This window comes from Rana temporaria, chromosome 13 (genome assembly GCF_905171775.1).
Source record: "Rana temporaria chromosome 13, aRanTem1.1, whole genome shotgun sequence".
NCBI lineage: Eukaryota > Metazoa > Chordata > Amphibia > Anura > Ranidae > Rana > Rana temporaria.
The window spans coordinates 25,083,949-25,110,308 of NC_053501.1; the positions used below are offsets into that span (position 1 = coordinate 25,083,949).

The window sequence follows — 26,360 nt, forward strand, 5'->3', positions numbered from 1 at the left end:
GACGGAGTTCTAAATACTGTATTAAACAATCTAAACTTAGTTTACTGTTAAAAATCAGTGTAGAATGCAAAACTTCGGTGGGTGTAACAAGATGTCCGCTTGCCCCCTTCTCAGTGTATCCTGACTGTGGAGGAGTGCAGGGTGTAGCAAGATGGCGGCGGCGAAACGTCACTTCCGCTACACATTCTGACAGTTTGGCTAATCTGACGAAACACCGGCAAGGAAGGGGTGTGAGGGCGGGTTGTGTGTCTCCTCCTCCCGGTAGTAGCCGGTGGTTCTCTTCCTCTCTGTGCCTGAACTGTACACGGGGCGATCTTCTGACATGACTCCGCTCTGCTTCCTCTGCCTCGGGCTCCTCCTCGGCCTCCCGGCGGGTGTGCGGAGCAGGAAAGGTGACGTCATAGAGATCACCGACAACAACTGGAGGGAAATCCTCACCGGGGAGTGGATGATCAAATTGTAAGTTCTGGGCCAGGTGTGACAGCGCCCCCTTCCGGGAGCCCGGGCTTATCTGCACAGCTGCACAGGGTTCCATGTGGAGATCCCAGAGTTCCCAGCAGATACTACAGTTCATTGTAGAGCCGTGGGGTTCCATGAAGAGATCACAGATTTCCTTGCAGAGATCTTGGAGTTCCATACGGGAATCTCGGGGTTGCATTTGGAGATCCCAGAGTTCCTTGCAGAGATCCCAGAGTTCCTTGCAGAGATCTTGGGGTTCCATGCAGAAATCCCAAAGTTCGATGCAGAGATAACAGAGTTTCATGCAGCGATCTTGGGGTTCCTTGCAGAGATCTCGGGGTTCCTTGCAGAAATCTTGGGGTTCCTTGCAGAAATCTTGGGGTTCCATGCAGAAATCCCAGAGTTCCATGCAGCGATCTTGGGGTTCCATTCGGAGATCCCAGAGTTCCATGCGGAGATCTCGGGGTTCCATGCAGAAATCCCAGAGTTCCATGCAGCGATCTTGGGGTTCCATTCGGAGATCCCAGAGTTCCTTGCAGAGATCTTGGGGTTCCATGCAGAGATCCTGGAGTTCCTTGCAGAAATCTTGGGGTTCCATGCAAAAATCCCAGAGTTCCATGCGGAGATCTCGGGGTTCCATTCGGAAATCCCAGAGTTCCATGCAGCGATCTTGGGGTTCCATTCGGAGATCCCAGAGATCTCGGGGTTCCATGCAGAGATCTCAGAGTTCCTTGCAGAAATCTTGGGGTTCCATGCAAAAATCCCAGAGTTCCATGTGGAGATCTCGGGGTTCCATGCAGAAATCCCAGAGTTCCATGCAGCGATCTTGGGGTTCCATTCGGAGATCTCGGGGTTCCATGCAGAGATCCCAGAGTTCCTTGCAGAAATCTTGGGGTTCCATGCAAAAATCCCAGAGTTCCATGCGGAGATCTCGGGGTTCCATGCAGAAATCCCAGAGTTCCTTAAAGAGATCTTGGGGTTCCATTTGGAGATCCCAGCATTCCTTGCAGAGATCTTGGGGTTCCATTTGGAGATCCCAGAGTTCCTTGCAGAGATCTTGGGGTTCCATTTGGAGATCCCAGAGTTCCTTGCAGAGATCTTGGGGTTCCATTCGGAGATCCCAGAGTTCCTTGCAGAGATCTTGAGGTTCCATTCGGAGATCCCAGAGTTCCTTGCAGAGATCTTGGGGTTCCATTCGGAGATCCCAGAGTTCCTTGCAGAGATCTTGGGGTTCCATTCGGAGATCCCAGAGTTCCTTGCAGAGATCTTGGGGTTCCATTCGGAGATCCCAGAGTTCCTTGCAGAAATCTTGGGGTTCCATGCAGAAATCCAAATGTTCCTTGCAGAGATCTCGGGGTTCCATGCAGAGATCCCAGAGTTCCTTGCAGAGATCTTGGGGTTCCATGCAGAAATTCCAGACTTCCATGCGGCGATCTTGGGGTTCCATGCAGAAATCTCAGGGTTCCATGCAGAGATCCCAGAGTTCCATGCAGTGATCTTGGGGTTCCATTTGGAGATCTCAGGGTTCCATTTGGAGATCCCAGAATTCCTTGCGGAGATCCCAGAGTTCCTTGCAGAAATCTTGGAATTCCATGCAGAAATCCCAACATTCCTTGCAGAGATCTCGGGGTTCCATGTAGAGATCCCAGAGTTCCTTGCAGTGATCTTGGGGTTCCATGCAGAAATCCCAAAGTTCCTTGCAGAGATCTTGGGGTTCCATGTGGAGATCCCAGAGTTTCATGCAGAGATCTTGGGGTTCCATGTGGAAATCCCAAAGTTCCTTGCAGAGATCTTGGTGTTCCATGCAGATGTCTTGGGGTTCCATACGGAAATCCCAGAGTTCCTTGCAGAAATCCCAACCTTCCTTGCAGAGATCTTGGGGTTCCATGTGGAGATCCCAGAGTTCCTTGCAAAGATCTTGGGGTTATATGTGGAGATCTTGGGGTTCCATGCTGAGATCCCACAGTTCCATGCAGAGATCTTGAGGTTCCATGCAGAGATCCCTGAGTTTCTTGCAGAGATCTCTGGGTTCCTTACGGAAATCCCAACGTTCCTTGCAGAGATCTCGGGGTTCCATGCAGAGATCCCAGAGTTCCTTGCAGAGATCTTGGGGTTCCATGTGGAGATCCCAGAGTTCCATGCAGAGATCTTGGGGTTCCATGTGGAGATCCCAGAGTTCCATGCAGAGATCTTGGGGTTCCATACGGAGATCCCAGAGTTCCTTGCAGAGATCTTGGTGTTCCATACGGAAATCCCAGAGTTCCTTGCAGAAATCCCAACCTTCCTTGCAGAGATCTTGGGGTTCCATGTGGAGATCCCAGAGTTCCTTGCAAAGATCTTGGGGATATATGTGGAGATCTTGGGGTTCCATGCTGAGATCCCACAGTTCCATGCAGAGATCTTGAGGTTCCATGCAGAGATCCCTGAGTTTCTTGCAGAGATCTCTGGGTTCCTTACGGAAATCCCAGCGTTCCTTGCAGAGATCTCAGGCTTCGATGCAGAGATCCCAGAGTTTCTTGTAGAGATCTCGGGGTTCCATATGGAGATCCCAGCGTTCCTTGCAGAGATCCTGGAGTTCAATATGAAAAACCCAGAGGTTCCATGCAGAGATATCTGAGTTCCATGAGGAAATCCCAGGATTCCTTGCAGAGATCTCGGGGGTTCAATGCGGAGCTCCTTGCAGAGATCCCAGGTTTGATATGAATGTCCCGGGGTTCCATGCGGAGATCTCTGGGTTCCATATGGAGATCTGATTTCCATGCGGAAATCTCAGGGGTTCCGTGCAGCAGCTACATGCTCAGATTTGTACCCTGTATAAATGAATGGCTGAAGCTTCCATTGTTCCCATGTAATCAGTCCTCCTCCTCTGGTTACATCTGATTGGGCGCTCGGACTGACTCCGGACACACGGGAGATCTTCCAGGCCGGTGTTTGTGGTCACAGCTGATCTTGCCGTGTGTATGCAGCCAATCCATAGAACACATCCAGATGTAGCAGCCTTCTCACCCATCTGTAGGAGGCCTTCATATCGATGGGCTCACAAAATATGGTGAGGGCACCGGAGTGTCTGCTGTGCCGATCCATCCAGAAAAGATATAAAAAGATGGAGAGAAGGGTAGAAAAGTCTGAGCTCCGCCCTGCTGGCGTGTTCCCGATCCCGGACCCCTCGGCGGTGAAGAGCGGGTCAGGGTGACGTCCCCATTCCTGCACCTTAATATGTGAGCAATGGAAGGTTCCCTGTCATCGGCTCCCATGTGTATTGTTCAGTAGCCCTGTAATCTGTATATTACATATATGTGATCTGTATACAGTGCTGTGTACACTTCTCAGATGGTAATGGTTCTCTTGTTCCCCCAGCTACGCTCCCTGGTGTCCCGCCTGCCAGAAACTGCAGCCAGAGTGGAAGGAATTTTCTGAATGGGGAGAAGACCTCAATGTCAACGTTGCAAAAGTGGATGTGACGGCTCAGCCAGGTAATGGGGTCTCTGTGACTCAGCCAGGGGGGAGCTGGAAGGTGAAGGGGCAGGTTCAGAGTTCAGGAAAGCAAAACAGCCAATCACGTCCTGTCTTTTCCCTGAACTAAAATCTGACAAGGGTTACTGCTCACTATTGGTCATCGTTGTCAGGACAGGTTTTAAAGTAAATATTTACAGGCATTAGTAAAAAGTAGGGTTGTCCTGATACCGATACCAGTATCAGTATCGGGACCGATACCGAGTATTTGCGGGAGTACTCGTACTCCCGCAAATACCCCCAATACCCCCCCGCCGCCGCCGCCGTCGCCGTATATCGTTAATCACTGTGCGGCGAACATTACAGGCACCTTTAGTTTGAATAGCTGTTTTGCCCGCCGCGGCGTGTATAGACACTCCATCTTTGGACGGATCTGTCTAATCACGAGCAAGGGGGAGTGTCCTTTACACGGCGTGGCAGGGAAAACAGCTATTGAAACGAAAGCTGCCTGTAATGTTCGCCGCACAATGATTAACGCGGCGGCAGCGGCGGGTGGGGCATCGGCATCATGATCAGGTATGGGGGACATGGCTGCATATGTTTGGGGACATGGCCGCTGGATATACTGTATGGGGGGACATGGCCGCTGGATATATGTGGGGGACATGGCTGCATATATGGGGGGACATGGCTGCATATATGGGGGACATGGCTGCATATATGGGGGACATGGCTGCATATACTGTATGGGGGGACATGGCTGCATATACTGTATGGGGGGACATGGCTGCATATACTGTATGGGGGGACATGGCTGCATATACTGTATGGGGGGACATGGCTGGATATATGGGGGGCATGGCTGCATATACTGTATGGGGGACATGGCTGTATATACTGTATGGGGGACATGGCTGTATATATGGGGGGACATGGCTGCATATACTGTATGGGGGACATGGCTGCATATATGTGGGGGGACATGGCTGGATATATGTGGGGGGACATGGCTGCATATATGTGGGGCGACATGGCTGGATATATGTGGGGGGACATGGCTGCATTTATGTGGGGCGACATGGCTGGATATATGTGGGGGGACATGGCTGCATTTATGTGGGGGGACATGGCTGCATTTATGTGGGGGGACATGGCTGCATTTATGTGGGGGGACATGGCTGCATTTATGTGGGGGGACATGGCTGCATTTATGTGGGGGGACATGGCTGCATATATGTGGGGGGACATGGCTGCATATATGTGGGGGGACATGGCTGCATTTGTGGGGGGACATGGCTTTTTACCGCCGACGCTATGGGCAGATTTGCAGCGCATTTCGGCCACTAACGGGGCGGTTTTACCCCCCGCAATGTGCTATCCCATTGATTTCATTGGGCAGCAGCGGTGGAGGAGCGGTAAAACACACCGCTCCTTCCCTGCTTCAAAGATGTGGCTATCAGGACTTTTTTTTTACCATCCTGCTAAGCTAGTGCAACGCTCCAGTGTGAAAGCCCTCTGGCTTTCACACTGGAGACAATGGAGCAGCTGTTTAAGGGCGGATTGCAGGCGCTATTTTTAATGCTATAGCGCCTGCAATACGCCCTCAGTGTGAAAGGGGTCTTGGGGTCAGATTTGTTCACCTCTAAAAATTGCAGATAGCCGCCATTACCAGTAAAAACAAAAAAAAAAAAAAAAAAATGTGTAGAAGAATACATATTGGCCTAAATTGATGAAGAGAAAAACAGGTGCCTCTAAATATAGACTGTAAGCATTTAATAGAGTATAAAAGTGCAATAAAAACTCACATGGAGGTTTCGGTAAACAGGCACATGTTGGTCCAGTTTAACCACTTCCTTACTGGGCACTTAAACCCCCTTCCTGCCCAGACCAATTTTCAGCTTTCAGCGCTGACGCATTTTTAATGACAATTGTGCGGTCCTACAACACTGTACCCAAATTATATTTTTCTCATTCTGTTCCCACAAATAGAGATTTCTTTTGGTGGTATTTGATCATCTTTGCGGTTTTTATTTTTTGCTCTATAAACAAAAAAAGAGCGATAATTTTGAAAAAAACACAATATTTTTTACTTTTTGTTATAATATCCCAATTTTTTTTTTTTTTTTATGTTTTTCCTCAGTTTAGGCCGACACATATTCTTCTACATATTTTTGGTAAAAAAAATCGCAATAAGCGTATATTGATTGGTTTGCGCAAAAGTTATAGCGCCTACAAAATAGGGGATAGATTTATGATTTTTTTTCTTTTACTAGTAATGGCGGCGATCTGAGATTTTTGTCAGGCCTGCGATATTATAGCGGACATATCGGACACTTTTGACACTATTTTGAAACCATTCACATTTATACAGCGAACAGTGCTATAAATATGCACTGATTACTGTATAAATGTGACTGGCAGTGAAGGGGTTGCCCTCTGGTGTGTCTCTGATGCGTTTAGATGCCCTCTGGTGTATTTTTAATACATTTAGATGCACTCTGGTGTTTTTTTGATGTGTTTCGATGCTCTCTGGTGTATTTTTGATGCGTTTAGATGCACTCTGGTGTTTTTTTGATGTGTTTCGATGCTCTCTGGTGTATTTTTGATGCGTTTAGATGCACTCTGGTGTTTTTTTATGCGTTTAGATGCACTCTGGTGTATTTTTGATGCGTTTAGATGCTCTCTGGTGTGTTTTTGATGCATTCAGTCTGTATTCCACCGCTAATAAATACTCAGCATTGACCTTGTATAGTGCTTTTCCCTCTGGGGACTCCAAGTACTTGGAGATGGCGTTGGCCGGGAATTGAACCCGGGTCAGCTGCTGGGAAGGCAGCTATGCTCACCACTGCACCACCAACGCAAGGTAGCATGTCTTTGTAGTGTGGGAGGAAACCGGAGTATCCAGAGGAAACCCATGCAAACACAGGGAGAACATGCAGATAGTGTCCCGGTCAGGATTTGAACCAAGGACCCCCGTGCTGCAAGGCTAACCACTAGGCCTCTGTGCTGCCCATAAACAACCTCTGTTCTCTAAGAATTTGAAGAAGGGGGGGGGGAGGGGTGTGTCGGCGCTTGCTAATATTTAAAGTGCTCTATAATAAAAACTGACAATTCCTGCAAATAAAATAATGCGTTCCTTTCCAAGTGTAGTATTAACCACTTAACGACCGCCGCATGTACATATACATCCACAGAATGGCACGTACAGGCAGATGGGCGTACCCGTACGTCCCTGCCTAGACGTGGGTCGGGGGTCCGATCGGAACCCCCCCGGTACATGCGCTGGTCAGAAATCGTGTGGGAGCGATCCGGGATGAGGGGGCGGCTATTCGTTTCTAGCCACCCCTTCGTGATCGCTCCCCAGAGCTGAAGAACGGGGAGAGCCGTATGTAAACACGGCTTCCCCGTGCTTCACTGTGGCGGCTGCATCGATCGTGTCATCCCTTTTATAGGGACACACGATCGATGACGTCAGACCTACAGCCACACCCCCCCTACAGTTGTAAACGCACACTAGGTGAAACATAACGCCTTCAGCGCCCCCTGTGGTTAACTCCCAAACTGCAACTGTAATTTTCACAATAAACAATGCAATTTAAATGCATTTTTTGCTGTGAAAATTACAATGGTCCCAAAAATGTGTCAAAATTGTCCGAAGTGTCCGCCATAATGTCGCAGTCACGGAAAAAATCACTGATCGCCGCCATTAGTAGTAAAAAAAAAATAATTAATAAAAATGCAATAAAACTATCCCCTATTTTGTAAACGCTATAAATTTTGCGCAAACCAACCGATAAACGCTTATTGCGATTTTTTTTTTTTTTTTTTTACCAAAAATATGTAGAAGAATACGTATCGGCCTAAACTGAGAAAAAAATGTTTTTAAAAAAAAAAAATGGGATATTTATTATAGCAAAAAGTAAAAAATATTGTGTTTTTCTTTTTTTTTTTTTTTTTTCAAAATTGTCGCTTATTTTTGTTTATAGCGCAAAAGATAAAAAACCGCAGAGGTGATCAAATACCACCAAAAGAAAGCTCTATTTGTGGGGAAAAAAGAACGTAAATTTTGTTTGGGAGGCACGTTGTACGACCGCGCAATTTTAATTTAAAGCAACGCAGTGCTGAAAGCTGAAATTTCACCTGGGCAGGAAGGGGGTATATGTGCCGAGTAAGCAAGTGGTTAATAAATATATAATTAAATACACTTACAGACACCGCTGTAAAATAGGCATGTAGCGAGTGTGTAGATTGCCACCACGAGCGGATGACGTCACCGACCCGTTGCATGGCTGTGCACGCCACTTAGTCATAGGATAGGGAGCTGTCGGTTGTGAGGTGACTTAAGTACAGCTCCGCCGTCAGGACTACATAGCAACGAGACGGCGGGCATTAAAAATGGCAAACTTTTCTTTTCAACACAGTGATCACCATGCCAATAAACCATATGGATATTTTTAATAATAAAACATTAATTAAAATCATTTGAGAACAAAAAACAGGAGTAAACAATTACACACTCTGGTGGTGAACGGGTAAAATACTGTAAGCTCAAAATTAGCTCACAGTAAAACAATAAGCAAACACCCCCCCCCCCCCCCTGCTGGATAAAAAAGGGAGCTACAATAAAATAGAAAAATAAGGGGTAAGTGGATCAAGGCATGACCAACATAAATGGGAAAGGCCAAATAGGAAAATAAATGGTAAGGAAATTTATACCAACAACAAAACATTATTTGGGGCGTAAATAGTTTTTTGGCATAATGACCAATAACTGTATTTACCTGGTGCCTAATAAATAAAATGGCAAAAGGCCTGATAATACAATAAAATGACACAGGCCTAACAACGGCATCCACAGTTAAAAATGTAATAACAAGGACGGATGTATATTCAAAATGTACCAAGTGGAGCTAAGGGTATTTTTTAATATAATAATCATAATAAGATATATAAAACATCTAATAAAAAGAAAGAGATAAAAGTTAATAATTGGAAATAAAACAATTAAGGTCAAACTCAATGTTGTGCCTATGGGGTACTAAAGTGCAAAGTTTGTGTATCCAGCGGGATTCTGCCTGGCTAATCTTTTGTACCCCATTATCACCCCTCCAATGAGGTTTATATTTCTCTATACCCCATACCCTTAATGTGGAGGGGTCTCTGTTGTGACAGCGGTCATAGTGGAGGGATAAGCTATGCTTAGGAAATCCGTTTTTTTATATTTTGTGTGTGCTCACGTAATCTTTTCCAGAGCTCCCTTTTTGTTCTTCCCACATACTGTATCTTACACGGACATTCCAAGAGATAAACCACCCCCTCTGTCTTACAGGAGATGAATTCTTTCATTTTATCCTCCTTTCCTGTGAAGCAAGACTTGAATGTTTCCTTCTTCTTTTTACTCTCTTTGGTGTGCCTACATGTATAACATGTCTTACATGGGTAGTAGCCTTTTCCATTAAAAAATGAAAAGCTTTTCTTCTCAGGAGGGTCCAATACATTTTTTGCAATCATATCTCTTAAAGTGGGAGCCCTCCTGTATGTGAACAATGGTCTTTCTGGGAGTATCGATCCAAGATGACGATCAGCTTTCACAATGTGCCAGTATTTCCTACAAATTGTTTCGATTTGTTTATGTTGCACACTGTAATCCATTATTAAGGGGACTCCCCCAGAAAAGGTGTTATTCCTTGTGGAGTCTTGTATTAACACATCTCTTTCTAGGGAAGAAACATCCTGTGTTTTCTTCTTAATGAAATCTTGTTTATAGCCCTTTTCCACAAACCTCTTGCCAATGAAATCTGCCTGTTTCAGGAATACATCAGTTTTGGTGCAATTTCTTCTTTATCGTAGGAGCTGACCCTTTGGTATATTATCCAACCAGGGGGTATGATGGCAACTATCCAGAGGCACATAACTATTCCTATCAACTGTTTTAAAGTGCGTCTGTGTTCTCAATTTTTCTCCTTCTTTAGTGATCTCCAGATCAAGAAAAAAAAATTTCTCATCACTTATCTCCCACGTAAGCTTGATGTTTTTTTTCATTTGTATTCAGATAAAAACCAAAATCAACTAGACTCTCTGGGCCAGATCCACGTAGCGGATCGTATTTTTATGCAGGCGTTGCGTATCCTAGTAACGCTACGCCGCCGCAACTTTGGCGGCAACTTGAGAGGCAAATGCTGTATTCACAAAGCATTTGCCTCCAAAGTTACGGCGGCGTAGCGTAATTCTCCCGGCGTAAGGGCGCGCAATTCAAATCTATGTGATGGGGGCGTGTTTTATGTTAATGTGTCGTGACCCGACGTAAATTACGTTTTTTTTTTAACCGCGCATGTGCCGTCCGTGGGGGTATCCCAGTGCGCATACTCGAAATTAAACTGGAACAAGCCAATGCTTACGACGGTGACGTCATTCTACGCAAATCCCTATTCGCAAACGACGTAACATTTTCAAAATTTGACGCGGGAACGACGGCCATACTTAACATAGGATACGCCTCATATAGCAGGGGTAACTATACCCGGGAAAAAGCCGAACGCAAACGACGTTAAAAAATGCGCCGAACGTACGTTCGTGGATCGCCGTATCTAGCTAATTTGCATACTCAACGCGGAATTCAACGGAAACGCCACCTAGCGGCCAGCGTAAATATGCACCTAAGATCCGACGGCGTACTAAGACGTACGCCTGTCCAATCGAGCCCAGATTCCGTCGTATCTTGTTTTGTGGATACAAAACAGAGATACGACGCGGGAACTTTGAAATTACGCAGCGTATCTATAGACAGGCCAGCGTAATTCGTTTGAGGCTCTGGCCCTCTCTGTCTCCAGACCAGATATTTAAAATATCATCAATAAAACGTTTATACAAAAGTAACTGTTGTGGTTTTCTATTGTATAAAACATCCGCTTCCCATTCTGCCATGTATAGGTTGGCCACACTTGGCGCATATTTTGTGCCACAAATTTGTTTAAAATATTTGTTCTCGTACCAAAAATAATTATGTTCTAGACTGTATTCCAGGCACTTAGCAATAAACTTTTTTTGTGCATCTTTAAGGTCACTCAGACCATTTAATGCCCAAATAGTTGCTTGTATGGCCTCCTTATGATTGATAATTGTGTACAAAGTGCAATGGTATCGAGTAACTGTATCAAACGCTTCGTATCTCTAAGGTATGATTCAGTTTTCTTTACTAAAGGCTGAAGGAACCAATCAATATACTCTCCAATTCTCGCCCCCGCCAAATTTATTCCGTTGACGATTGGCCTCCCCGGGGGATCTTCTCTGGATTTATGGATTTTCGGGAGAGTATATATTACCGGGATCCTGCATCCCAACGGTTGTAGATATTTACCTTCCTTCTTATTCAACAGGCCTTTTTTAATTCCTCTTTTTATGAGGCTTGCCAGATCATCCTTGTAACGAACTACAGGGTTCCCTGGTAGTTTTAAATAGGTGGTACTGTCACTTAATTGGCGTTCGATTTCTTTTTTATATGCCAATTTGGATTGGATGACAATAGCCCCCCCCCCCCACCTTTATCTGCCTGTCTCACTACTACATCCTTCCTTTCTTCCAGTTTTCTTATACCACTCTTAATATCTCCTGGATCATGCATTTTCTTTATCTTCATATCGTGCAGGTCCTTCAATACCATTCTTCTAAACACTTCAATGTGTCCTTCATTACCTATTGGCGGATTAAAAACAGATTTGTTTCTTAGATTACTGAACTGAACATCATTTTCTACAGTTTTGTTTCTTACTAAGCCTTCACCAGGTTTGTTCATCATATACTTTTTGATATGGAGGCTTCTAGCGAATTTTTTTGATATCAACATAGGCATCAAATTTATTCAGATTTTTCTTTGGGGCAAATTTGAGGCCCTTGTCAAGTACTTTGATTTCCTCTTTTGTAAGTTCCACTCCACTAATGTGTATGACCCATTCTCCTATTAATCTCTTCTTCTTCTGTTTCTTTGCTCCCGCCCTGCATCCTCTCCTTGATTTCCGTTTCTTCCAGATCGATTTTCTTGGGTCCTTCCTGGCGTTCTTTCTTCCCTGTTTCGATTTCTCGGAGGATCCTGGTTCCTGGGACCCCCTTTCATCATTCCTACTGATCTGAGTTCCGGGCTCCAACTCCTTGACCTCTGTGCCCCGTTCTCCTGATAACGCCTCTGGGATTCTTGGCGTCTCTGATCTAAAAAAATGCCTCAGTGATCCATTTCTATTATCCCTCCCATACGAGTACCGATTAGGTGTTCTCCCATTTTCATAATGTCTTGGAGTTCTTCCTCCCCCATGTTCTCTTCTTAGATGGTCATAATGATTATAATTGGGGACATTATAGGAATTTTCATAACCTCTTGGGCCTTCCTGTTGGTAATAATAATCCTCCCGTCTTTGGTTTTCGTAATAATTGTTCCCATTTTGGTTGGTTTGATTTCTCTAAGGGGGTGTCTGTGATCTTCCCCTATTAGGCATCTTATGGAACGGTCTAGGTGCATTATAGGTGTTTTAATTATGTCCATTATTTTTCCAGAACGGTTTCCATCCATTGTGGTTCCCATTTTTTTGGGCTTATGATTCAGGGTTTTAATCACTTGGTTAGTCCCCATAGTGTTGGCGTTCTGATTGTTCTCTCTCTCATTGGTAGTGTTTTGTTTTACATCCTGTTCAGGCGTGCTCCTATTGGAAGTGGTCCCAGATTCCTCCAATTTACTTTGCCACTTGAATACCAGATCATCCTCATAATCTTTCATATCCCTCTGGTATTTTCTTTTTTTCCTGGCAATTGTCTCTTTATCCTTTTGTTCCATATCTCGCTGTAGTTGATTGGATAAGGCTATGAATTCAGGTAACTCCTTACTACTCTCCAAATTAGTTTTCAGCTCTAAAATGGTCCGATGCAACGCTCTAATTTTTCGCTGTTTTCTCTTAATTAGCAACACCAATAATTCTAGGCCTTTATCATTGAAAAATTGAAACCACTCATCAGTGGACTCTTTATCCTTTAGACCATCATTAATGGGTACATCCCATCTCAGTCTTCGTGGTATTAGTCTATCCTTGATATACTTCTCTTGGGTTGCAATGTCCCACCAAGCATTGATTTTTTTCTCCATCAGGTGACCCAATTTTCTAAAACAATTTTCAATATTCCCTGTAGGGTTCTCTTTTGGGTTTTCAAAGATATTCTCAATATCTATTGCCCTATTCTCTAGGAATCCAAATACCTCCATGGTTTGCTGCACAAGTAATATAGATCTAATGCAAGTATGTACAGACAGGGGGAACTAATGTGCAAAACCACACTGACCAGGGCAATGGTAGTTAAAAATAATTAATAAATAACCGAAATAACCCTGTGTGGGTGCCGGTGTACGGCCCTGAATGCACCCAGGGTGCGTCCACAAAACGATACCTGCATGGATGTCCTTTTTGAGGTAAACGCAGCCCCCACACAGGGTACAGATTCATACACATCATGTGAGTGAGGCCTTGGACTTCTCCATGAAGGACCTCACTGGTGGGAAGAGTTCTCATTTCCCCAGCAGAGAAAGCCTAAAGAAAGCTGGAAAGACTCCTCCCACCTCCTGAAGACAAGAAGAGTTCCAACCTCCCCTCATAGCTGGTGCAACACACGCCTAAAAAACATACTGGCCTCCAACCTCCCCTTATAGCCAGTCCAACACACGCCTGAAAAACATACTGGCCTCCAACCTCCCCTTATAGCCAGTCCAACACACGCCTGAAAAACATACTGGCCTCCAACCTCCCCTTATAGCCAGTCCAACACATGCCTGAAAAACATACTGGCCTCCAACCTCCCCTTATAGCCAGTCCAACACACGCCTGAAAAACATACTGGCCTCCAACCTCCCCTTATAGCCAGTCCAACACACGCCTGAAAAACATACTGGCCTCCAACCTCCCCTTATAGCCAGTCCAACACACGCCTGAAAATAACTATATTTTTTTTATTTTTTATTATTATTATTTTTTTTATTTTTTTTTTATCTGGTTTCAACCCCCCTGACAATCTCCAATGTAGAGTTTGAGGATTCTTTTATTAAACAAGTGGAAGTCGCACTCTGGTGGCGTCTCTTTGTGGAAGTCGCACTCTGGTGGCGTCTCTTTGTGGAAGTCGCACTCTGGTGGCGTCTCTTTGTGGAAGTCGCACTCTGGTGGCGTCTCTTTGTGGAAGTCGCACTCTGGTGGCGTCTCTTTGTGGAAGTCGCACTCTGGTTGCGTCTCTTTGTGGAAGTCGCACTCTGGTTGCGTCTCTTTGTGGAAGTCGCACTCTGGTTGCGTCTCTTTGTGGAAGTCGCACTCTGGTTGCGTCTCTTTGTGGAAGTCGCACTCTGGTTGCGTCTCTTTGTGGAAGTCGCACTCTGGTTGCGTCTCTTTGTGGAAGTCGCACTCTGGTTGCGTCTCTTTGTGGAAGTCGCACTCTGGTTGCGTCTCTTTGTGGAAGTCGCACTCTGGTTGCGTCTCTTTGTGGAAGTCGCACTCTGGTTGCGTCTCTTTGTGGAAGTCGCACTCTGGTTGCGTCTCTTTGTGGAAGTCGCACTCTGGTTGCGTCTCTTTGTGGAAGTCGCACTCTGGTGGCGTCTCTTTGTGGAAGTCGCACTCTGGTGGCGTCTCTTTGTGGAAGTCGCACTCTGGTGGCGTCTCTTTGTGGAAGTCGCACTCTGGTGGCGTCTCTTTGTGGAAGTCGCACTCTGGTTGCGTCTCTTTGTGGAAGTCGCACTCTGGTTGCGTCTCTTTGTGGAAGTCGCACTCTGGTTGCGTCTCTTTGTGGAAGTCGCACTCTGGTTGCGTCTCTTTGTGGAAGTCGCACTCTGGTTGCGTCTCTTTGTGGAAGTCGCACTCTGGTTGCGTCTCTTTGTGGAAGTCGCACTCTGGTTGCGTCTCTTTGTGGAAGTCGCACTCTGGTTGCGTCTCTTTGTGGAAGTCGCACTCTGGTTGCGTCTCTTTGTGGAAGTCGCACTCTGGTTGCGTCTCTTTGTGGAAGTCGCACTCTGGTTGCGTCTCTTTGTGGAAGTCGCACTCTGGTTGCGTCTCTTTGTGGAAGTCGCACTCTGGTTGCGTCTCTTTGTGGAAGTCGCACTCTGGTTGCGTCTCTTTGTGGAAGTCGCACTCTGGTTGCGTCTCTTTGTGGAAGTCGCACTCTGGTTGCGTCTCTTTGTGGAAGTCGCACTCTGGTTGCGTCTCTTTGTGGAAGTCGCACTCTGGTTGCGTCTCTTTGTGGAAGTCGCACTCTGGTTGCGTCTCTTTGTGGAAGTCGCACTCTGGTTGCGTCTCTTTGTGGAAGTCGCACTCTGGTTGCGTCTCTTTGTGGAAGTCGCACTCTGGTGGCGTCTCTTTGTGGAAGTCGCACTCTGGTTGCGTCTCTTTGTGGAAGTCGCACTCTGGTGGCGTCTCTTTGTGGAAGTCGCACTCTGGTGGCGTCTCTTTGTGGAAGTCGCACTCTGGTTGCGTCTTTGTGGAAGTCGCACTCTGGTTGCGTCTTTGTGGAAGTCCCACTCTGGTTGCGTCTTTGTGGAAGTCGCACTCTGGTTGCGTCTCTTTGTGGAAGTCGCACTCTGGTTGCGTCTCTTTGTGGAAGTCGCACTCTGGTTGCGTCTCTTTGTGGAAGTCGCACTCTGGTGGCGTCTCTTTGTGGAAGTCGCACTCTGGTGGCGTCTCTTTGTGGAAGTCGCACTCTGGTGGCGTCTCCTTGTGGAAGTCGCACTCTGGTTGCGTCTCTTTGTGGAAGTCGCACTCTGGTTGCGTCTCTTTGTGGAAGTCGCACTCTGGTTGCGTCTCTTTGTGGAAGTCGCACTCTGGTTGCGTCTCTTTGTGGAAGTCGCACTCTGGTTGCGTCTCTTTGTGGAAGTCGCACTCTGGTTGCGTCTCTTTGTGGAAGTCGCACTCTGGTTGCGTCTCTTTGTGGAAGTCGCACTCTGGTTGCGTCTCTTTGTGGAAGTCGCACTCTGGTTGCGTCTCTTTGTGGAAGTCGCACTCTGGTTGCGTCTCTTTGTGGAAGTCGCACTCTGGTTGCGTCTCTTTGTGGAAGTCGCACTCTGGTTGCGTCTTTTTTTTGTGGAAGTCGCACTCTGGTTGCGTCTTTTTTTTGTGGAAGTCGCACTCTGGTTGCGTCTTTTTTTTGTGGAAGTCGCACTCTGGTTGCGTTTTTTTTTGTGGAAGTCGCACTCTGGTTGCGTTTTTTTTTGTGGAAGTCGCACTCTGGTTGCGTTTTTTTTTTTGTGGAAGTCGCACTCTGGTTGCGTCTCTTTGTGGAAGTCGCACTCTGGTTGCGTCTCTTTGTGGAAGTCGCACTCTGGTTGCGTCTCTTTGTGGAAGTCGCACTCTGGTTGCGTCTCTTTGTGGAAGTCGCACTCTGGTTGCGTCTCTTTGTGGAAGTCGCACTCTGGTTGCGTCTCTTTGTGGAAGTCGCACTCTGGTTGCGTCTCTTTGTGGAAGTCGCACTCTGGTTGCGTCTCTTTGTGGAAGTCGCACTCTGGTTGCGTCTCTTTGTGGAAGTCGCACTCTGGTTGCGTCTCTTTGTGGAAGTCGCACTCTGGTTGCGTCTCTTTGTGGAAGTCGCACTCTGGTTGCGTCTCTTTGTGGAAGTCGCACTCTGGTTCCTTTTTTTTTTGTGGAAGTCGCACTCTGGTTGCGTTTTTTTTTTTGTGGAAGTCGCACTCTGGTTGCGTCTTTGTGGAAGTCGCACTCTGGTTGCGTCTTTGTGGAAGTCGCACTCTGGTTGCGTCTTTGTGGAAGTCGCACTCTGGTTGCGTCTTTGTGGAAGTCGCACTCTGGTTGCGTTTTTTTTTGTGGAAGTCGCACTCTGGTTGCGTCTCTTTGTGGAAGTCGCACTCTGGTTGCGTCTCTTTGTGGAAGTCGCACTCTGGTTGCGTCTCTTTGTGGAAGTCGCACTCTGGTTGCGTCTCTTTGTGGAAGTCGCACTCTGGTTGCGTCTCTTTGTGGAAGTCGCATTTTGGTGGCGTCTCTTTGTGGAAGTCGCACTCTGGTTGCGTCTCTTTGTGGAAGTCGCACTCTGGCGTCTCTTTGTGGAAGTCGCACTCTGGCGTCTCTTTGTGGAAGTCGCACTCTGGCGTCTCTTTGTGGAAGTCGCACTCTGGTTGCGTCTCTTTGTGGAAGTCGCACTCTGGTGGCGTCTCTTTGTGGAAGTCGCACTCTGGTTGCGTCTCTTTGAGGAAGTCGCACTCTGGTTGCGTTTTTTTTTGTGGAAGTCGCACTCTGGTTGCGTTTTTTTTGTGGAAGTCGCACTCTGGTTGCGTCTCTTTGTGGAAGTCGCACTCTGGTTGCGTCTCTTTGTGGAAGTCGCACTCTGGTTGCGTCTCTTTGTGGAAGTCGCACTCTGGTTGCGTCTCTTTGTGGAAGTCGCACTCTGGTGGCGTCTCTTTGTGGAAGTCGCACTCTGGTGGCGTCTCTTTGTGGAAGTCGCATTCTGGTGGCGTCTCCTTGTGGAAGTCGCACTCTGGTTGCGTCTCTTTGTGGAAGTCGCACTCTGGTGGCGTCTCTTTGTGGAAGTCGCACTCTGGTGGCGTCTCTTTGTGGAAGTCGCACTCTGGTGGCGTCTCTTTGTGGAAGTCGCACTCTGGTGGCGTCTCTTTGTGGAAGTCGCACTCTGGTGGCGTCTCTTTGTGGAAGTCGCACTCTGGTTGCGTCTCTTTGAGGAAGTCGCACTCTGGTGGCGTCTCTTTGTGGAAGTCGCACTCTGGTGGCGTCTCTTTGTGGAAGTCGCACTCTGGTGGCGTCTCTTTGTGGAAGTCGCACTCTGGTGGCGTCTCTTTGTGGAAGTTGCTCTCTGGGGGACTGGCCTCGCCTGGGGGGCACTCATACTGTCTTTTTTATTTTTTCTATTTTTGTTTATTTTTCTGGTTCTTTTTCCTTTGTCCCGTTCTGTGATGATCGAGGGTTCTTCCGGTGGAGTCACCTTGTGGAAGTCGAACCCTGGAGCGGCCCCGTCCGGGGCGCACTCTCTATTGTAGCGGCCCCGTCCGGGGCGCACTCTAATGTAGCGGCCCCGTCCGGGGCGCACTCTGTAGGAGCGTCCCAGTCCGGGGCGCACTCTGTAGGAGCGTCCCAGTCCGGGGCGCACTCTGTAGGAGCGTCCCAGTCCGGGGCGCACTCTGTAGGAGCGTCCCAGTCCGGGGCGCACTCTGTAGGAGCGTCCCAGTCCGGGGCGCACTCTGTAGGAGCGTCCCAGTCCGGGGCGCACTCTGTAGGAGCGTCCCAGTCCGGGGCGCACTCTGTAGGAGCGTCCCAGTCCGGGGCGCACTCTGTAGGAGCGTCCCAGTCCGGGGCGCACTCTGTAGGAGCGTCCCCGTCCGGGGCGCACTCTGTAGGAGCGTCCCCGTCCGGGGCGCACTCTGTAGGAGCGTCCCAGTCCGGGGCGCACTCTGTAGGAGCGTCCCCGTCCGGGGCGCACTCTGTAGGAGCGTCCCCGTCCGGGGCGCACTCTGTAGGAGCGTCCCCGTCCGGGGCGCACTCTGTAGGAGCGTCCCCGTCCGGGGCGCACTCTGTAGGAGCGTCCCCGTCCGGGGCGCACTCTGTAGGAGCGTCCCCGTCCGGGGCGCACTCTGTAGGAGCGTCCCCGTCCGGGGCGCACTCTGTAGGAGCGTCCCCGTCGGGGGCGCACTCTGTAGGAGCGTCCCCGTCGGGGGCGCACTCTGTAGGAGCGTCCCCGTCGGGGGCGCACTCTGTAGGAGCGACCCCGTCCGGGGGGCACTCTGTAGGAGCGACCCCATCGGGGGCGCACTCTTAAGGAGCGACCCCGTCCGGGGCGCACTCTGTATTAGCGACCCCGTCCGGGGGGCACTCTGTAGGAGCGACCCCGTCCGGGGGGCACTCTGTAGGAGCGGCCCCGTCCGGGGCGCACTCTTTTGGAGCGGCCCCGTCCGGGCCGCACTCTGTTGGAGCGGCCCCGTCCGGGGCGCACTCTGTTGGAGCGGCCCCGTCCGGGGCGCACTCTGTTGGAGCGGCCCCGTCCGGGGCGCACTCTGTTGGAGCGGCCCCGTCCGGGGCGCACTCTGTTGGATCGGCCCCGTCCGGGGCGCACTCTGTTGGATCGGCCACGTCCGGGCGCACTCTGTAGGAGCGGCCCCGTAGGGGGCGCACTCTGTAGGAGCGGCCACGTCTGGGGCGCACTCTGTTGGAGCGGCCCCGTCGGGGGCGCACTCTGTAGGAGCGGCCCCGTGGGGGGCGCACTCTGTAGGAGCGGCCCCGTGGGGGGCGCACTCTGTAGGAGCGGCCCCGTGGGGGGCGCACTCTGTTGGAGCGGCCCCGTCGGGGGCGCACTCTGTTGGAGCGGCCCCGTCGGGGGCGCACTCTGTAGGAGCGGCCCCGTCGGGGGCGCACTCTGTAGGAGCGGCCCCGTCGGGGGCGCACTCTGTAGGAGCGGCCCCGTGGGGGGCGCACTCTGTAGGAGCGGCCCCGTGGGGGGCGCACTCTGTAGGAGCGGCCCCGTGGGGGGCGCACTCTGTAGGAGCGGCCCCGTGGGGGGCGCACTCTGTAGGAGCGGCCCCGTGGGGGGCGCACTCTGTAGGAGCGGCCCCGTCGGGGGCGCACTCTGTTGGAGCGGCCCCGTCCGGGGCGCACTCTGTTGGAGCTGCCATGTCTGTGGCGCACTCTGTAGGAGCGGCCCCGTGGGGGGCGCACTCTGTAGGAGCGGCCCCGTGGGGGGCGCACTCTGTAGGAGCGGCCCCGTCGGGGGCGCACTCTGTTGGAGCGGCCCCGTCGGGGGCGCACTCTGTTGGAGCGGCCCCGTCGGGGGCGCACTCTGTTGGAGCGGCCCCGTCGGGGGCGCACTCTGTTGGAGCGGCCCCGTCCGGGGCGCACTCTGTTGGAGCGGCCCCGTCCGGGGCGCACTCTGTTGGAGCTGCCATGTCTGTGGCGCACTCTGTAGGAGCGGCCCCTTGGGGGGCACACTCTGTAGGAGCGGCCCCTTGGGGGGCGCACTCTGTAGGAGCGGCCCCTTGGGGGGCGCACTCTGTAGGAGCGGCCCCTTGGGGGGCGCACTCTGTAGGAGCGGCCCCGTCCGGGGCGCACTCTGTTGGAGCGGCCATGTCTGTGGCGCACTCTGTAGGAGCGGCCCCGTCGGGGGCGCACTCTGTAGGAGCGGCCCCGTCGGGGGCGCACTCTGTAGGAGCGGCCATGTCTGTGGCGCACTCTGTAGGAGCGGCCACGTCTGTGGCGCACTCTGTAGGAGCGGCCCCGTCCGGGGCGCACTCTGTTGGAGCGGCCACGTCTGTGGCGCACTCTGTAGGAGTGGCCCCGTCAGGGGCGCACTCTGTAGGAGCGGCCCCGTGGGGGGCGCACTCTGTAGGAGCGGCCCCGTGGGGGGCGCACTCTGTAGGAGCGGCCCCGTCGGGGGCGCACTCTGTTGGAGCTGCCATGTCTGTGGCGCACTCTGTTGGAGCGGCCCCGTCGGGGGCGCACTCTGTAGGAGCGGCCCCGTGGGGGGCGCACTCTGTTGGAGCGGCCCCGTCGGGGGCGCACTCTGTTGGAGCGGCCCCGTCGGGGGCGCACTCTGTTGGAGCGGCCCCGTCGGGGGCGCACTCTGTTGGAGCGGCCCCGTCGGGGGCGCACTCTGTTGGAGCGGCCCCGTCCGGGGCGCACTCTGTTGGAGCTGCCATGTCTGTGGCGCACTCTGTAGGAGCGGCCCCTTGGGGGGCGCACTCTGTAGGAGCGGCCCCTTGGGGGGCGCACTCTGTAGGAGCGGCCCCGTCCGGGGCGCACTCTGTTGGAGCGGCCCCGTCCGGGGCGCACTCTGTTGGAGCTGCCATGTCTGTGGCGCACTCTGTAGGAGCGGCCCCTTGGGGGGCGCACTCTGTAGGAGCGGCCCCTTGGGGGGCGCACTCTGTAGGAGCGGCCCCTTGGGGGGCGCACTCTGTAGGAGCGGCCCCTTGGGGGGCGCACTCTGTAGGAGCGGCCCCTTGGGGGGCGCACTCTGTAGGAGCGGCCCCTTGGGGGGCGCACTCTGTTGGAGCGGCCCCGTCCGGGGCGCACTCTGTTGGAGCTGCCATGTCTGTGGCGCACTCTGTTGGAGCTGCCATGTCTGTGGCGCACTCTGTTGGAGCGGCCCCGTCGGGGGCGCACTCTGTTGGAGCTGCCATGTCTGTGGCGCACTCTGTAGGAGCGGCCCCTTGGGGGGCGCACTCTGTAGGAGCGGCCCCTTGGGGGGCGCACTCTGTAGGAGCGGCCCCGTCCGGGGCGCACTCTGTTGGAGCGGCCCCGTCCGGGGCGCACTCTGTTGGAGCTGCCATGTCTGTGGCGCACTCTGTAGGAGCGGCCCCTTGGGGGGCGCACTCTGTAGGAGCGGCCCCTTGGGGGGCGCACTCTGTAGGAGCGGCCCCTTGGGGGGCGCACTCTGTAGGAGCGGCCCCTTGGGGGGCGCACTCTGTAGGAGCGGCCCCTTGGGGGGCGCACTCTGTTGGAGCGGCCCCGTCCGGGGCGCACTCTGTTGGAGCTGCCATGTCTGTGGCGCACTCTGTTGGAGCTGCCATGTCTGTGGCGCACTCTGTTGGAGCGGCCCCGTCGGGGGCGCACTCTGTTGGAGCGGCCCCGTCGGGGGCGCACTCTGTTGGAGCCGCCCCGTCGGGGGCGCACTCTGTTGGAGCGGCCCCGTCCGGGGCTGTCTCCGTGTGAACGGCCATGTCTGGGGCTGTCTCCGTGTGAACGTCACATGCTGGTTGAGCCTCAATGTAGCTTTCACATTCTGTCTCGCTCACTGGAGCAGCCCTGCCTTGTGGGCTGTCTCTGTAGTTAGTACCGCGTACATCTGCAATTAAAAGGAAGAATGAGATTTAGCACCTTCACCTACATTTCTTATATTTTTTTATACAACATCAAATTATAGAGAGAAAAGTTCAAAATTCCAAAATGACTAATGTTGGCCTTCATATAAAATTCTGGTTGCCTGGCACTAAAATGAATGGAGTCAGAAAGGGGACTGGTTCTTCACTGGTTCATGCCCGGCCTCTTTTATTGTCATCCCTCGAATTGTTGCGGTGGATTGATATAAAAGAGGCCGGGACCTGGAACCGCTGCATTGCAGATTACTCCGCCACACCTCAAAGTGGAAAAAAATAGTCCCCTGCACGTTTTGGAACGATTGCCATGCGATTCTGTCATGTGACAAGATCTTGCCGGAATAATCCGAATGCTTGCTTCACATTTTCCCATGATTTAGAATTGCAGGCAGAATCCTATCACTTCTGCCGGCCATTCCAAATCGCCAATTGTGGGCGGGGTCTAAGGCAGAATTCCAGGCAAATGATGAAATAGTTACTGTCTGTGGGAGCCCTGCAGCAACTTACTGAGGCCCCATTTGTTCAGGGGGGGGGGGGGGGCATAAAGGGTCTATTTATTGCCTGTGGGGTGCATACAAAGTGATCTTCTGCACGCAGTTCCCCATAATTAAATGTAAGCTTTGGCCTCTTCTATATTAACCAATCGGTGACAGGCTTGAATAGTAATTGTTGGGAAATCCAGCACTGCAGATTACGCCACCTGCACCCTAAAGACAGTAAATAATCCCAGCCTGTAATAAGGGGAGTGCAAAGCTTGTTTAAACAACAAATTGGTTGGCAGCTGTCAGTTGGTGGAATTGGCTCCCTGTATACGGCGCCAAGAATTTCTGTTTGCTGTTTGTTGTCCTGTAAACAGCAATCTGATGATTTTTAAAGCAATGTCCATTGTCCTTGTCCATGGTAGAATATATATATAATTTTTTTAGGGGTCCGGAGGCCCACAGGGCTCCATATGGCAACTCCCGTTTTTTTATTAATTTTTTTTATAAAAAAACATATATTTTTATTTTATTTTTTATTATAGGGACAATTTTTTTTATTTTTTTTTAGGTCTGGAGGTCCCCAGGGCCCCGAAGGCCCCCAGGGCCCCGGATGGCAACCCCCTCCTTTTTTTTATTTATTTTTTATAAAAAAAAAAAAAAAATTCTAATATATTTTTATTTTATTTTTTATTAAATGGCCATTTTTTTTTTTAGGGGTATGGGGGGCCCGGAGATCCCCAGGGCCCCGGATGACAACCCCCCCTTTTTGTATTAAAAAAAATATTTTTTTATTTATTTTATATATATATATATATATATATATATATATATATATATATATATATATATATATATATATTTATTATTATTATTATTAAAGGGGCCAGAGGTCCCCAGGGCCCCGGATGGCAACCCCCCGTTTTTTTTTATATATTTTTTTTTTCATTTTCATATATATATATATATATATATATATATATATATATATATATATATATATATATATATATATATATATATATATATATATATATATATATTTTTATTATTATTATTATTTATTATTATTATTTTTTTTTTTTAAAGGAATCAGAGGTCCCCAGGGCCCCATGTGGAAAATATAATAATAATAATAATATATATATATGTATATATTATTATTATTATTAAAGGGCCCAGAGATCCCCAGGGCCCCGGATGGCAACCCCCCCTTTTTTTTTTTTATAAAAAAAAATACATTTGTTTTTTTTTATATTTTATTTCTTTTTTTTTCATTTTTATATATATATATATATATATATATATATATATATATATATATATATATATATATATATATATATATATATATATATATATATATATATATATATATATATATATATATATATATATATATATATATATAATTTTTTTTTTTTTTATTAGGCTCAGAGGGCCCCATGTGAAAAATCCCCCTTTTTTTTGTTTTTTATAAATGTTTATTTTTTTATTTTTGTTATATATATATATATATATATATATATATATATATATAAACAAAAATAAAAAAATAAACATTTATAAAAAACAAAAAAAAGGGGGATTTTTCACATGGGGCCCTCTGAGCCCTTTAATAAAAAAAAAAAAATATTTATATATATATATATATATATATATATATATATATATATATATATCAGCATATACCATGGTCGGGTATTCCTTTAAAGTCCCATTCAACTCTATGGGAAATACATGTTACTTCATAACTTCCAAACGGCTGTAGATATTTCGATAACACTTGGTCACATGTTACTTATATGTCCACTTAAACTATAGGATAGTTAATTTATCCCTTAACTACCCCCATTTGTGAGGGTCGGGGTTTTTGTTTAAAGTCCCATGCAAATCAATGGGAAATGTATGTTCCCACATAACTTCTGTACGCCTGGAGATATTTCAATAATACCTGGTACACATATTACTTATTTGCCAAATAAAAATATATGACAGTTAAATTAACCCTTACCTACACCCTTATATAAAAGATGGGTATATTTATATTACTATGATTTTCCTCCCCAAAAGGTTAAGATAGGAAGACCGGGCAACGCCGGGTATTCAGCTAATATATATATATATATCATTTTTTTTATTATTAAAGGGCCCCGGATGGCTACCCCCCTTTTTTATATTTTTCTTTATTTCTTTTTTTTGTAAAGGGCCCCCCCGCTTCTCAATTCGCAGCAGCCCCCCCCCCCAGGTGCCTTTGATCTGAGTGTAGGTGACTTATCCAGAGTACTTCTTGTATCGATCACTATCCATAGTACTTACAAATCTCGGTGTCTGTGTCCGGGTGATGTCCATTGGCTTTACAGCCGGATCCGAAACATCTAACAACGGCTCTGAGGCAGCCGCGTACAACCGCTCGGGTCTTCTTCATTTTGGAGGGCTTTTTGGGGGTACCTGCAGGCTGGTCACTGATACCTCCTTCCATAGCTGCCCTTCCTTGGCTAGATTTCTCTTCGGTGTTTTTCAGAGAAGAAAGCTGATTACATTTAAGTTGGTTCATTATTAAGAATAAAGAAACACACTTTAAATGTAAAAATAGAAGTCGCAATGAAATCCAATCGAATGAATTAAAATCCGATGAAATCGCTAGTAATCTCAGGAGAGATTAAAAACACGTCTTCACTGGTCAGTGAACACTCGGCTTCTGATGCTTTCCCTCTCTCCCCTCTCTGCACCTCCTTATAAAGGCTCTGCTGCTATGACATCACAGCATCTGAGTATGTGTGTGTTTTTTTTTTAAATCTCAACTGCCAATTTTTCTTAAAGGAGCCTCGTCCTTGTTTGTGAATTCAGCCTGTAGGCTCAGTATACGGCTCCTTTAAGAACATGTTGTTATTAGTGGGAATGCTAAACCGCTATTCTTATTTTTATTTCCGGAAGTTTCCGGAACTTCTGCATACTTTCAGCTATTAAGACCATTCAACTTTTAAAATGTTCAGCTCTTTCAGCTAATGATGGGACTTCTTCAACTTTTTTTGTACTATTTATACTATTTATAAATATTACGCTTTTAGACACTTTTTTTTAACATTGAAGTCAATGAGAACATGCTTTTTACCCCTTAAAGCGGGAGTTCACCCATTTTTTTTTTTTTTTTTACCTTTTCCCCTTAGATTCCTGCTCGTTTTGTCTAGGGCTGGGATATGCAATTAGCAGACCTCCAGCTGTTGCAAAACTACAAGTTCCATCATGCCTCTGCCTCTGGGTGTCATGCTTGTGGCTGTCAGAGTCTTGCTATGCCTCATGGGACTTGTAGTTCAGCAACAGCTGGAGGTCCGCTAATTGCATATCCCTGGTCTAGGGGAATCGGCTAGTTGTTTTAAAATATGATCCGTACTTACCCGTTTTCGAGATGCATCTTCTCCGCCGCTTCCGGGTATGGGTCTTCGGGAGCGGGCGTTCCTTCTTGATTGACAGTCTTCCGAGAGGCTTCCGACGGTCGCATCCATCGCGTCACTAGTAGCCGAAAGAAGCCGAACGTCGGTGCGGCTCTATACTGCGCCTGCGCACCGACGTTCGGCTTCTTTCGGAAAATCGTGACGCGATGGATGCGACCGTCGGAAGACTGTCAATCAAAATAGGAACGCCCAGTCCCGCAGCCCATACCCGGAAGCGGCGGAGAAGATGCATCTCGTAAACCGTAAGTACGGCTCATATTTTAAAACAACTAGCCGATTCCCCTAGACAAAACGATCAGGAATCTAACGGGGAAAAGGTCATATATACGGGTGAACCTCCGCTTTAAAAGCTTCTCTGCTACCAAAAGTTTCAGCTCCTTCATACTTTCACCTACAGACACCAAACAAACTTTAAAACGTTCACAAAATATTTAGCTATCCGGCTATGACTTTTCAGTTTGATATCTTTTACAGTTTTTGTGAAAAAGCGGTTCAAGTTTAGTAATTTTTTTCAGAAAATGTTATCGATTATAATGTGCTTCTATGGGGCTGATTTAGGCTGCATTCACACTATAGCGTACTGAATCGCAGCGTTTTGTCCCGCGAATTGCGGCGGCAAATAGCGGCGTTTTGTACCGCGATTCGCGGCGATTGTGAATGCAGCCTGTGACCCCCTCTATGGAGATG

At 48.7% G+C, this 26,360-nt stretch overlaps 1 protein-coding gene and 1 non-coding gene across 2 annotated transcripts in view; one reads left to right on the top strand and one right to left on the bottom strand.

Moving 5' to 3' along the window:
* The first annotated feature begins 206 nt into the window (after positions 1 to 206).
* The window catches only part of TMX1 (thioredoxin related transmembrane protein 1), a 53,595-nt gene continuing 27,441 nt past the window's right edge, over positions 207 to 26,360 (top strand). Inside the window, exons 1-2 of the mRNA XM_040333876.1 lie at positions 207 to 459; positions 3,817 to 3,932. Coding sequence (XP_040189810.1) covers positions 323 to 459; positions 3,817 to 3,932 — 253 coding nt within the window. The 5' untranslated portion in view covers positions 207 to 322. The remainder of the gene's footprint in view (positions 460 to 3,816; positions 3,933 to 26,360) is intronic.
* Positions 6,701 to 6,772, bottom strand: TRNAG-UCC. Its single transcript has one exon. It is a non-coding gene; the product is annotated as a tRNA-Gly (tRNA).